The sequence below is a fragment of the Pseudophryne corroboree genome, chromosome 6 (genome assembly GCF_028390025.1).
Source record: "Pseudophryne corroboree isolate aPseCor3 chromosome 6, aPseCor3.hap2, whole genome shotgun sequence".
In the NCBI taxonomy this organism is placed as follows: domain Eukaryota; kingdom Metazoa; phylum Chordata; class Amphibia; order Anura; family Myobatrachidae; genus Pseudophryne; species Pseudophryne corroboree.
In genome coordinates, this window is record NC_086449.1 from 422,558,664 (window position 1) to 422,571,001 (window position 12,338).

Below are 12,338 nucleotides of genomic sequence, written 5' to 3' on the forward strand. Positions count from 1 at the left end.
AGTGAACCAGCTGAATCGTGCTATAGATCCAGCGAACAATAGTCTGCTTCGAAGCAGGAGCGCCAACCTTGTTGGCTGCATACAGAATAAACAGCGAGTCAGACTTTCTGACTCCCACCTTTCTGGAAACATACATTTTCAAAGCCCGGACTACGTCCAGCAACTTGGAATCCTCCAAGTCCCTAGTAGCCGCAGGCACCACAATAGGCTGGTTCAAATGAAACGATACCACCCTAGGAAGAAATTGGGGACGAGTCCTCAATTCTGCCCTGTCCATATGGAAGATCAGATAAGGGTTTTTACATGACAAAACCGCCAATAATGACACACGCCTAGCCGAAGCTAAGGCCAATAGCATGACCACTTTCCACGCAAGATATTTTAGCTCCATGGTCTTAAGTGGCTCAAACCAGTGGGATTTCAGGAAATCCAACACAACGTTAAGATCCCAAGGTGCCACCGGTGGCACAAAAGGAGGCTAAATATGCAGCAACCCCCGAACAACGTCTGAACTTCAGGCAGTGAAGCCAGTTAATTTTATGAGAAAATGTATAGGGCCGAAATCTTGACCTTTATGGATCCTAATTTTAGGCCCATAGTCACTCCTGACTGTAGGAAGTGCAGGAATCGACACTGCTGGAATTCCTCTGTAGGGCCTTCCCGGCCTCACACCAAGCAACCTATTTTCGCCATATACAGTGAAAAAGTCTTGCTGTCACGTCTTTCCTAGCCTTTATCAGCGTAGGAATAACTGCATCCGGAATGCCCTTTTCCGCTAGGATCCGGCGATCAACCGCCATGCCGTCAAATGCAGCCGCGGTAAATTTTGGAACAGACAGGGCCCCTGTTGCAACATGTCCTGTCTGAGAGGCAGAAGCCCTGAGTCCTCCGAGAGCATTTCCTGCAGCTCCGGGTACAGAGTCCTTCTTGGCCAATTCGGAGCAAAGAATATTGTTTTCACTCCTCCTTTTATTACAATTCTCAGCCCTTGGGTATGAGAGGAAGAGGAGGGAATACAGAGACCGACTGGAACACCCACGGTGTTACTAGTGCGACCACAGCTATCACCTGAGGTCCCTTGACCCAGCATAAAACCTTTTAGCTTTTTATTGAGGTGGGACGCCATCTAGTCCACCTTAGGCAGTTCCCATCAATTTGCAAACTGCGTGAAGACTTCCTGATGAAGTCCCCACTTTCCCGAGTGGAGGTCGTGCCTGCTGAGGAAGTCTGCTTCCCAGATGTCCACTCCCGGAACGAACACTGCTGACAGTACGCTTACTTGATTCTCCGCCCAGCGAAAAATTCTGGTGGCTTCTACCCTCGCCACCCTGCTTCTTGTGCCGCCTTGGCGGTTTACATGAACCCCTGCGGTCTGACTGGATTAGAACCGGTTGGTCGCGAAGCAGGATCTCCGCTTGACTTAGGGCGTTGTATATGGCCCTTAGTTCCAGGATATTGATGTGAAGGCAAGTCAGTTGACTTGACCACAGACCTTGGAAATTTCTTCCCTGTGTAACTGCCCCCCACCCTCGGAGGCTTGCATCCGTGGTCACCAGGATCCAGTCCTGAATGCCGAATCTGCGGCCCTCGAGAAGGTGAGCACTCTGCAGCCACCACAGGAGAGACACCCTGGCCCTGGGGGATAGGGTGATTAACCGATGCATCTGAAGAGGTGATCCGGACCACTTGTCCAGTAAGTCCCATTGGAAGGTCCTCGCATGGAACCTGCCTAAGGGGATGGCCTCGTATGATGCCACCATCCTTCCCAGGACTCGAGTGCAGTGATGCACTGACACCTGTTTTGGTTTTAATAGATTCCTGACCAGTGTCATGAGCTCCTGAGCTCTCTCTATCGGGAGATAACCCTTTTCTGGTCTGTGTCTAGGATCGTGCCTAGGAGAGGCAGATGAGCTGTAGGAAACAACTGCGACTTTGGAATATATAGAATCCAGCCGTGTTGCCGTTACACTTCCAGAGAAAGTGATACGCTGTTCAGCAACTGCTCTCTTGATCTCGCTTTTATGAGGAGATCGTCCAAGTACGTGATAATAGTGACACCTTGCTTCCGCAGGAGCACAATCATATCCGCCATTACCATGGTGAATATTCTCGGGGCCGTGGAGAGACCAAACGGCAACATCTGAAATTGGTAATGACAATCCCGTACCGCAATTCTGAGGTACGCCTAATGAGGTGGATAAATGGGGACCTGAAGGTATGCATCCCTTATGTCCCGATTCACAATAAAGTCTCCCCCTTTTTAGGCTTGCACTGACCGCTCTTAGCGATTCCATCTTGAACTTGAACCTTCTCAGGTATATGTTCAGGGATTTTTAATTCAATATGGGTCTGACCGAACAGTCTGGTTTCGGGATTACAACATGGTCTAATAATAACACCCTCTTGTTGAAGGAGGGGACCCTTGACCACCACCTGTTAAAGATACAATTTGTGAATTGCAGATAACACTGGCTCCCTCTCTTGGGGGGAAGCCTGCAGGGCCGTCGGTGAGGGGGCATCTTCTCACAGTCCAGCTTGTATCCCTGAGACACAATATCTATTGCCCAGGGATCGAACAGGGAGTGAACCCACTTTTGGCTGAACTTACGAAGGCGTGTTCCCACCGGGCCTAGCTCCGCCTGTGGAGCCCCAGCGACATTGGTGGATTTTTGTAGGGGCCGGGGAGGACTTCTGTTCCTGGGAACTAGCTGCCCGGCTCTGACAAGAAAGGACGCACCTCAGACTTTCTTGTTTCTTTATACGAAAGGCTGCATTTAATAATGTCGTGCTTTCTTAGGCTGTGCAGGAATATAAGGCAAACTAGCAGAATTACCAGCTATAGCTGTGGAGACCAGGCCCGAGAACCCTTCTCCACACAATCCTCAGCCTTCCATATGCTTCTTAAGTCGGCATCATCTGTCCAATGCATATTCTACAGGACACGTCAAGCAGAGATCGACATAGCTTTGACTCTAGGACCCAGTATACTCATGTCTCTTTGGGCATGCTTTATAACTATATATCTATCACATAAGACAGCATCTTTAATATATTTATATTGCATACTAGGGTCTCATCTCTGCTGATAAGGTACCTGTCCATGCTGCCACAGCGCTATAAACCCATGCCGACACAATCGCCGGTCTGGGTAGTATACTAGAATGTGCACGCTATCTGCAGGATCCCTGAGAATAGCAAGTGCTACCGTCTGTGCAAACAGGACACCCCAGGGGAAGATTCTCAACATATCCTGGCCCTAGTGGGGAAAGGATACAGCCTGAGAATTCTCTTGTGGGAAGCTGCTGTCTCTTGTCTGGAGATTCCCGCTCTTTTTCCTCATGAGAAGAGGGAAATTTACCTCAGCATTCTTCCCCTTAAACATGTGTACTCTCGTGTCAGGGACAGATGAGTCATCAGTGATATGCAAATCATCTATTATTTCAAAAATCATATATTGAATACCTTATAGCCATCTTGGCTGTAACTTTGCATTATCGTAGTCGACAGTGGAGTTAAACTCCATGTCGATACCAGTGTTTGTTATTATGGATAGTGAGCATTGAGAGACTCTGAAGGTCTCTGTGACATAGGGACAGACATGGGTAGATTTCCTGTCGGTTCCCTAACCTTTTGTGCAATAAATTCACCTTAGCACTTACACATATCCAAACAGGTGTCGGCGTTGTCGACGGAGACACCCTCTCACACACATATCCGCTCTATCACCTCCTTAGAGGAGCCTTTTACCTCAGACATGTTGACACACACGTACCGACACACCACACACACAGGGGATGCTCTATTTGAGGACAGTTCCCCCACAAGGCCCTTTGGAGAGACAGAGAGAGAGTATGCCAGCACACACCCCAGCGCTATATAACCCAGGGATTACACTACAACTCAGTGTTTACCTGCTGTATATACAAATTTTGAGCCTAAATTTATGTGCCCCCCCCCCTCTCTTTTCACCCTTTGTGTACCAGGATACTGCCGGGGAGAGCCTGGGGAGCTTCCTTCCAGCGGAGCTGTGAAGAGAAAATGGCGCTGGTGTGCTGAGGAAGAAGGCCCGGCCCCCTCAGCGGCGGGCTTCTGTCCTGTTTCTGACAAAAAATGGCGGGGGTTTTACACATATACAGTTTTCCAGACTGTATTATGTGTATATATTGCCAAAAGGTATACTTATTGCTGCCCAGGGGGCGCGCGCCCCCCCCAGTGCCCTACAGTGACCGGAGTGTGTGGTGTGCTGTGGGAGCAATGGCGCACAGCTGCAGTGCTGTGCGCTACCTTAATGAAGACCGGAGTCTTCTGCCGCCGATTTTATCCTTCTTCTGTTTTCTGGCTCTGCAAGGGGGGCGGCGGCGCGGCTCCGGGAACGGACGATCGAGGTCAGGCTTTGTGTTCGAACCCTATGGAGCTAATTGTGTCCAGTAGCCTAAGAAGCACAAGCTAGCTGCACGCAGGTAGGTTTGCTTCTCTCCCCTCAGTCCCACGTAGCAGTGAGTCTGTTGCCAGCAGATCTCATTGAAAATAAAAAACCTAACAAATACTTTCTTTCTAGCAAGCTCAGGAGAGCCCACTAGGTGCATCCAGCTCTGGCCGGGCACAGATTCTAACTGGGGTCTGGAGGAGGGGCATAGAGGGAGGAGCCAGTGCACACCAGATAGTACCTAATCTTTCTTTTAGAGTGCCCAGTCTCCTGCGGAGCCCGTCTATTCCCCATGGTCCTTACGGAGTTCCCAGCATTCACTAGGACGTCAGAGAAACATAGTACTGCATTACCTTACATAGGATTTAACCGTATTCAGTCGAACAGCTAAAGACTACAAACGGAATAATTATCAGACTCGTATGCATCAGGCACTTATCTAACTATTCGTTCTCAAAGGTAGAGACTTAGTGCTGCATTACCCGACTCAGTAGAGTGGGATACAGGGAGACCCACCCCGCTTCCGGGATCGATCAATACATTAGCGAACGCTGAGTGGAACCAGACGCCAATAGTGTACACACTCGCCCCGTGAACCTACAGTGAACACTGACGTACAAGTCACACAGCTGCCTATGCTGTGACTGGGTCCCCTTAGATACACAGCGTCTCAGACAGAAGAAGGAAATCGGGTCATGGCAGGAGACTCAGAGGAAACTAGTCATGAACCGGGGGGAGGGATGACCAAGGGAGTGTCTGACTCCCCACTGTTGACATCAACCCTAGGGGTCACAGACTCGTACTACCGTCCTCGAGCCTATTATCCCTAAGGCCTAGCAATGGTGCACCCTAGGTGGCAGCCGCGATAGCGACTGTTTGGTAGTCTCCTCCCAAAACAGTGCAGCTGTGTTCGCGTTCCCCCTCTAAGTGGAACCAACGCCTTACCTTCTCCCAGTGCTCCGGCCACAGCCTGGTAACGTCTGCTGGACTTGCTAGTACATCAGACACAGACGCCTGCCGAAACAGCACTGTACTCGTGGGTAAGCGTTGTCGCAACCTGGCAGGGAGTTGTTGGAGCGACTCTAAGGTACGACGCTTTTTAGAAAGATCGCTCAAAAAATAGTAAGACTATAAGAATAGAATAAAAAAAGCTTATGGCTGCTAAAAAGCCAGCAGCCCTCTTGACCATGGTCCAGCTCCTGCCGCACCAAACAAAAAACTGATTTGCCTGAGCCAGGAGGCGGGGATATATGGATGGGCCCCCGTTGCATGCTGGGAGGCCGAAAACTTTGACCGATTGATGCAAATCCGCTGTCGCATCATCATATCCCAATGTTATACGGTACATAACCTGTGGACCCTGCCGGAGAATTATAAGTTATTGGAGCTATTCACAGCAATAAGAAATTATGGCCCATGGCCCTAACTGTGTGGAGTTTGTATATCCTCCCCATGCTTGTGTGGGTTCCTCCGTGTGCTCAGATTTCCTCTGACAATCAAAAAATATACTGGCAGATTAATTGGCTCCACTTAAACAATTAACCCTAGTGTTTAAGCGCACGCATGTACGTGTTTAGCGCAGATTAGATGGGCCCAGTGGTTCCTATCTGTCATTAAAATTATGTTTCCAGCTGGATGTATTAACAAACACATCATGTGACAGGAGCTCCAATAGGAGCCCATCCCTGCAGTGTGGAAAGTAAAGTGATCACTGATGCGATCACATTACCTTATGCTGTTGGACCCAGAGGCACGCTACTGCAATTACGCTGTCAGACTGCGCATGCACTCATGACCATTACAGGATTTCTCCTAGTATAACACCTATCGCAAAATAGGCTGGCTAGGTCTATAACAAATAAATCACTGCACTTTGTGTCATTAAATACACCAGAAATTGAATGAAAGAAATTTTTATAAAACACAAGATATTAAAAACAGTTGATTATCGCAATAAGCTCAAAATAAAATAAAAATTTCAAGTTTTAAATATCTGATAGATTTGAAGTAGCATGTACTGTATTAGGATGAGACGGAATTGATGCACACGTTTATGTATACACAATTTTATACTGTATTATATAGGTTTCAAAGTAAAATGCAAGATTCATACCTTTCATATATTACACATAATTACATATTGGATGAGCCCACAATCTGTGCATGTTAAACCACAAAAGTACAACTACGCCGAGACTCTTCTAGTAGTGCAGCCAAGTCATGTGATCAGCATCTAATTTATTTCTATTATTATTTCTAAGGTACTTGTAGATTACACTTATTATTGCCAACTTAACAGTTAAGATATGCTGCGGCTGCCATATTTGTTGTATAGGTTGCTATGCAACCTATTAACTCCATTCTATTGGCCAAACTTAGTCATGTGCACGGCTGCCTATTCCTTGTATGCAGAGACCTGCATCTCATTGAGCTCAATGCTACTAGGCAACATATCAATGTGTCTACTGGTGTAGCCTACATGTGCATACAGATTTGATTGTTTTGATATTTTATTACCTATTTTACATTGTTTAGAGTTTTTGGTTTGTATGGTTAACCACTGACAACATCATTCGAACAGTGTTTGTGTTATTTATGGTTTATATCTTTCCTTGTGTGGTTGTTTTATTTATAATTTACATGTTGATTTGCGCACTTTTTGCTGTTGTTCATTTATTTTTTGTTACTGTCATTGTGTTGAATTTTTATTGGTGTCTGGATCTGAACTGGTACACTTTAGTAGTAATTATGATACTTTTTTTACATTACTTTTTTTTACATTTTTTTTATGAAGTTTATTTGCCCTGTAAAATTTTGTGGGGCATGTTCAAAAGCATTTAACTGGAAAAATCTGAGGCAATGATGTATTGTAGCTTGACAAGAGAGTCATTTTTTTTAATATTGGGCCTTCAATATAAATGTAAGTTTGAACCAGTCTTACTGGAGCAGCTTCAATGCAATCCTTTCCTTTTGGGATGATACTGCTCTGTAGCTGGTCATTTAAAATATGAATTGGTTTGTGTGTGTAGCGAGCCTATAACATTTATTAATGTTTACTTTGTTCAATCCTAGACTTGGCTTATATGAGATTTAAACAAACACTCTCCTTACCTGAGCATGGAAGTTTGAAATGGTTGTTGTCTCAATGTCTTTCTTCCCCAAGATCTCCATTTTAACTGGGGAGTTGGGAAAATTAAAGGAAAAGTAATCCAAGAAATCAGGTAAATAAGTAGCTGCCCCATGTACAATCCCCATCACATAATAAGCTGCACAGTTCTCATTTTCACTGAAGATCAGCCCCACAAATTCCTCAGTAAACCTTTCCATCTCCATAGGAGACAGGTGAGAAAGTTCACTGTTGTATGCATGTATCAAAGATGCTCCACCATTAGGTTGGTGCTCTACATGGATGAGGTGCTTGAATTCCAAAGAGTCCAACCGCTTCAGCTTGTGCTGAACCCGAGGTTCCTTCAGGGAGACAAATGGAAATTCATGCTCTTTTGTCTCTTTCTTTTCTTCTAATTTCACAACCAAGTCCTTAAAACGGTCATCTATTTCTACTTTGGCTTCCTGGTTTTCATATTTCCCCACGTCAGAGACCAGTCCTGAGCAGATAGTCTGAATTGATTTGCTGTACATTTTCGGTTGTTTGTGTTTTTCACCCTCTTTGTGTTTCTTTTTCTTTTTTTTCTTAACCTTTTTAATTTGCAATTCTTCAGTGTTTGGTTTTGGTTTCTCATTTGAACCTAACAAAACAAATATTTTAAAACACGTTTTGCTAATCTTACATTTAGTATATGCATTTACTAATTTCTGATTAAAAAGATACCAAAAAAAATAGAATTGTGTTTGTCAAAAATAAACCCACAGAACCCAACATACATATACACACTCTGGTATCCAGACATTTGTAGTGACATTGTGATGTAGGTCCCTTGTAATTTCATGACAAAACTGCAGGTATTCTATTAATTTTAATAGTGCATCACAGCTACACTTGGCATTGTATACGTAAGGGTTTTTTTTTTTTGTTTTTTGTTTTTTAATACCCTGTCTTGTATAGTCCATTAGGTATCTTCTGTGTTATATATTTAACATCTCTGTATCTCAGTGTAATGTATGGTGATTAGTGTTTTTTGTTTTTCTTAGCCAATGCTTTAAGAAGACTGGTGGGTTCGTATTACCCTAAGCAGGGGTTAATTAATGTCATACCTCTAATTGTAGCTGCATTGGCTGTTTATGTGCCATTTATTGGGGGCGATTCAAATGTGTTTTTTGGTTGCCTGTTAGAGCAATTAATTTTTTTCTCTGACTGGGTGCCCATTGCTTTATATGCACCCAAATAGTTGGGGTGTAGTGGCTAATCCCTTCTAAAGTCCCGGCCACAGGCTCTACACACATTTCTTTTCACACCTCAGGAGGGAAACAGAGTGGAAAGGTCATCCCCGTAACATGTCCTGAGTATTACTCAGATGGCAGACATTCATGCAGATTGGTCCAATAAGTCTTTTGGACGCAGCAGTGGACCACAGAATCCGTCAGGAAGGCATCTATTTACACAAGACACCTCCTGTATCATTTGTATAATTTGGTACAGTGGTTGTGTCCAAAGATACAGCTCCTGTACGAACTGCGTCTATCTCTAAGTCAGTCCCAATGTTTGCTAAATCACATCACAACCTTCCCTACTAGAGTTTGTAGTCTAAATCAGTAGTGCTTAACATGCGGTGATCCTGCTGTTGTGGAACTACAAATCTCAGCATGAACTGCCAAAGTTTTAGCATTCCTCAATAGTAAATTGTGGCAGGGCATGCTGCACTATGAGACAGCAAAGCAAATTATTGTGCCTCCATTAAATAATTAGACAAAATAAAAATTATATATGGGATTCACTTAAAAATAAGAATTTACTTACCGATAATTCTATTTCTCATAGTCCGTAGTGGATGCTGGGGACTCCGTAAGGACCATGGGGAATAGCGGCTCCGCAGGAGACTGGGCACATCTAAAGAAAGCTTTAGGACTATCTGGTGTGCACTGGCTCCTCCCCCTATGACCCTCCTCCAAGCCTCAGTTAGGATACTGTGCCCGGACGAGCGTACACAATAAGGAAGGATTTTGAATCCCGGGTAAGACTCATACCAGCCACACCAATCACACCGTATAACCTGTGATCTGAACCCAGTTAACAGCATGATAACAGAGGAGCCTCTGAAAGATGGCTCACAACAATAATAACCCGATTTTTGTAACAATAACTATGTACAAGTATTGCAGACAATCCGCACTTGGGATGGGCGCCCAGCATCCACTACGGACTATGAGAAATAGAATTATCGGTAAGTAAATTCTTATTTTCTCTAACGTCCTAAGTGGATGCTGGGGACTCCGTAAGGACCATGGGGATTATACCAAAGCTCCCAAACGGGCGGGAGAGTGCGGATGACTCTGCAGCACCAAATGAGAGAACTCCAGGTCCTCCTCAGCCAGGATATCAATTTTGTAGAATTTTACAAACGTATTTGCTCCTGACCAAGTAGCTGCTCGGCAAAGATGTAAAGCCGAGACCCCTCGGGCAGCCGCCCAAGATGAGCCCACCTTCCTTGTGGAGTGGGCATTTACAGATTTTTGGCTGTGGCAGGCCTGCCACAGAATGTGCAAGCTGAATTGTACTACAAATCCAACGAGCAATAGTCTGCTTAGAAGCAGGAGCACCCAGCTTGTTGGGTGCACACAGGATAAAACAGCGAGTCAGATTTCCTGACTCCAGCCGTCCTGGAAACATATATTTTCAGGGCACTGACAACGTCTAGCAACTTGGAGGCCTCCAAGTCCCTAGTAGCCGCAGGCACCACCAATAGGTTGGTTCAGGTGAGACGCTGAAACCACCTTGGGGAGAAACTGAGGACGAGTCCTCAATTCCGCCCTGTCCGAATGGAAAATCAGATAAGGGCTTTTTCAGGATAAAGCCGCCAATTCTGACACGCGCCTGGCCCAGGCCAGGGCCAACAGCATGACCACTTTCCATGTGAGATATTTTAACTCCACAGATTTAAGTGGTTCAAACCAATGTGACTTTTGGAACCCAAAACTACATTGAGATCCCAAAGTGCCACTGGAGGAACAAAAGGAGGCTGTATATGCAGTACCCCTTTTACAAACGTCTGAACTTCAGGGACTGAAGCTAGTTCTTTTTGGAAGAAAATTGACAGGGCCGAAATTTGAACCTTAATGGACCCCAATTTCAGGCCCATAGACACTCCTGTTTGCAGGAAATGTAGGAATCGACCCAGTTGAATTCCCTCCGTCGGGCCTTACTGGCCTCGCACCACGCAACATATTTTCGCCAATTGCGGTGAGAATGTTTTTGCGGTTACATCCTTCCTGGCTTTGATCAGGATAGGGATGACTTCATCCGGAATGCCTTTTTTCCTTCAGGATCCGGCGTTCAACCGCCATGCCGTCAAACGCAGCCGCGGTAAGTCTTGGAACAGACAGGGTCCTTGCTGGAGCAGGTCCCTTCTTAGAGGTAGAGGCCACGGATCCTCCGTGAGCATCTCTTGAAGTTCCGGTTACTAAGTCCTTCTTGGCCAATCCGGAACCACGAATATAGTGCTTACTCCTCTCCATCTTATCAATCTCAGTACCTTGGGTATGAGAGGCAGAGGAGGGAACACATACCCCGACTGGTACACCCACGGTGTTACCAGAGCGTCTACAGCTTATTGCCTGAGGGTCCCTGGACCTGGCGCAATACCTGTCGAGTTTTTAATCATGTGGAAGACTTCTGGGGTAAGTCCCCACTCTCCCGGGTGGAGGTCGTGCTGAGGAAGTCTGCTTCCCAGTTGTCCACTCCCGGAATGAATACTGCCGACAGTGCTATCACATGATTTTCCGCCCAGCGAAGAATCCTTGCAGCTTCTGCCATTGCCCTCCTGCTTCTTGTGCCACCCTGTCTGTTTACGTGGGTGACTGCCGTGATGTTGTCCGACTGGATCAACACCGGCTGACCTTGAAGCAGAGGTCTTGCTAAGCTTAGAGCATTGTAAATGTCCCTTAGCTTCAGGATATTTATGTGAAGTGATGTCTCCAGGCTTGACCATAAGCCCTGGATATTCCTTCCCTGTGTGACTGCTCCCCAGCCTCGCAGGCTGGCATCAGTGGTCACCAGGACCCAGTCCTGAATGCCTAATCTGCGGCCCTCTAGAAGATGAGCACTCTGCAACCACCACAGGAGGGACACCCTTGTCCTTGGTGACAGGGTTATCCGCTGATGCATCTGAAGATGCGATCAGGACCATTTGTCCAGCAGGTCCCACTGGAAAGTTCTTGCGTGGAATCTGCCGAATGGGATTGCTTCGTAGGAAGCCACCATTTTACCCAGAACCCTTGTGCATTGATGCACTGAGACTTGGCTCGGTTTTAGGAGGTTCCTGACTAGCTCGGATAACTCCCTGGCTTTCTCCTCCGGGAGAAACACCTTTTTCTGGACTGTGTCCAGGATCATCCGTAGGAACAGAAGACACGTCGTCGGAACCAGGTGCGATTTTGGAATATTGAGAATCCAATCGTGCTGCCGCAACACTACCTGAGATAGTGCTACACCGACCTCCAACTGTTCCCTGGATCTTACCCTTATCAGGGAATTGTCCAAGGAAGGGATAACTAAAATTCACTTCCTTCGAAGGAATATCATCATTTCGGCCATTACCTTGGTAAAGACCCGGGGTGCCGTGTACCATCCATACGGCAGCGTCTGAACTGATAGTGACAGTTCTGTACCATAAACCTGAGGTACCCTTGGTGAGAAGGGTAAATTTTGACATGAAGGTAAGCATCCTTGATGTCCCGAGACATCATGTAGTCCCCTTCTTCCAGGTTCGCAATCACTGCTCTGAGTGACTCAATCTTG

At 46.1% G+C, this 12,338-nt stretch overlaps 1 protein-coding gene across 2 annotated transcripts in view; it reads right to left on the bottom strand.

The window, feature by feature from the left end:
- The window catches only part of RSBN1L (round spermatid basic protein 1 like), a 183,462-nt gene that overhangs the window by 128,710 nt on the left and 42,414 nt on the right, over positions 1-12,338 (bottom strand). For both annotated transcript variants that reach the window (XM_063926975.1, XM_063926976.1), the window contains exon 3: positions 7,538-8,172. In XM_063926975.1, the coding sequence (XP_063783045.1) occupies positions 7,538-8,172 (635 nt within the window). The remainder of the gene's footprint in view (positions 1-7,537; positions 8,173-12,338) is intronic.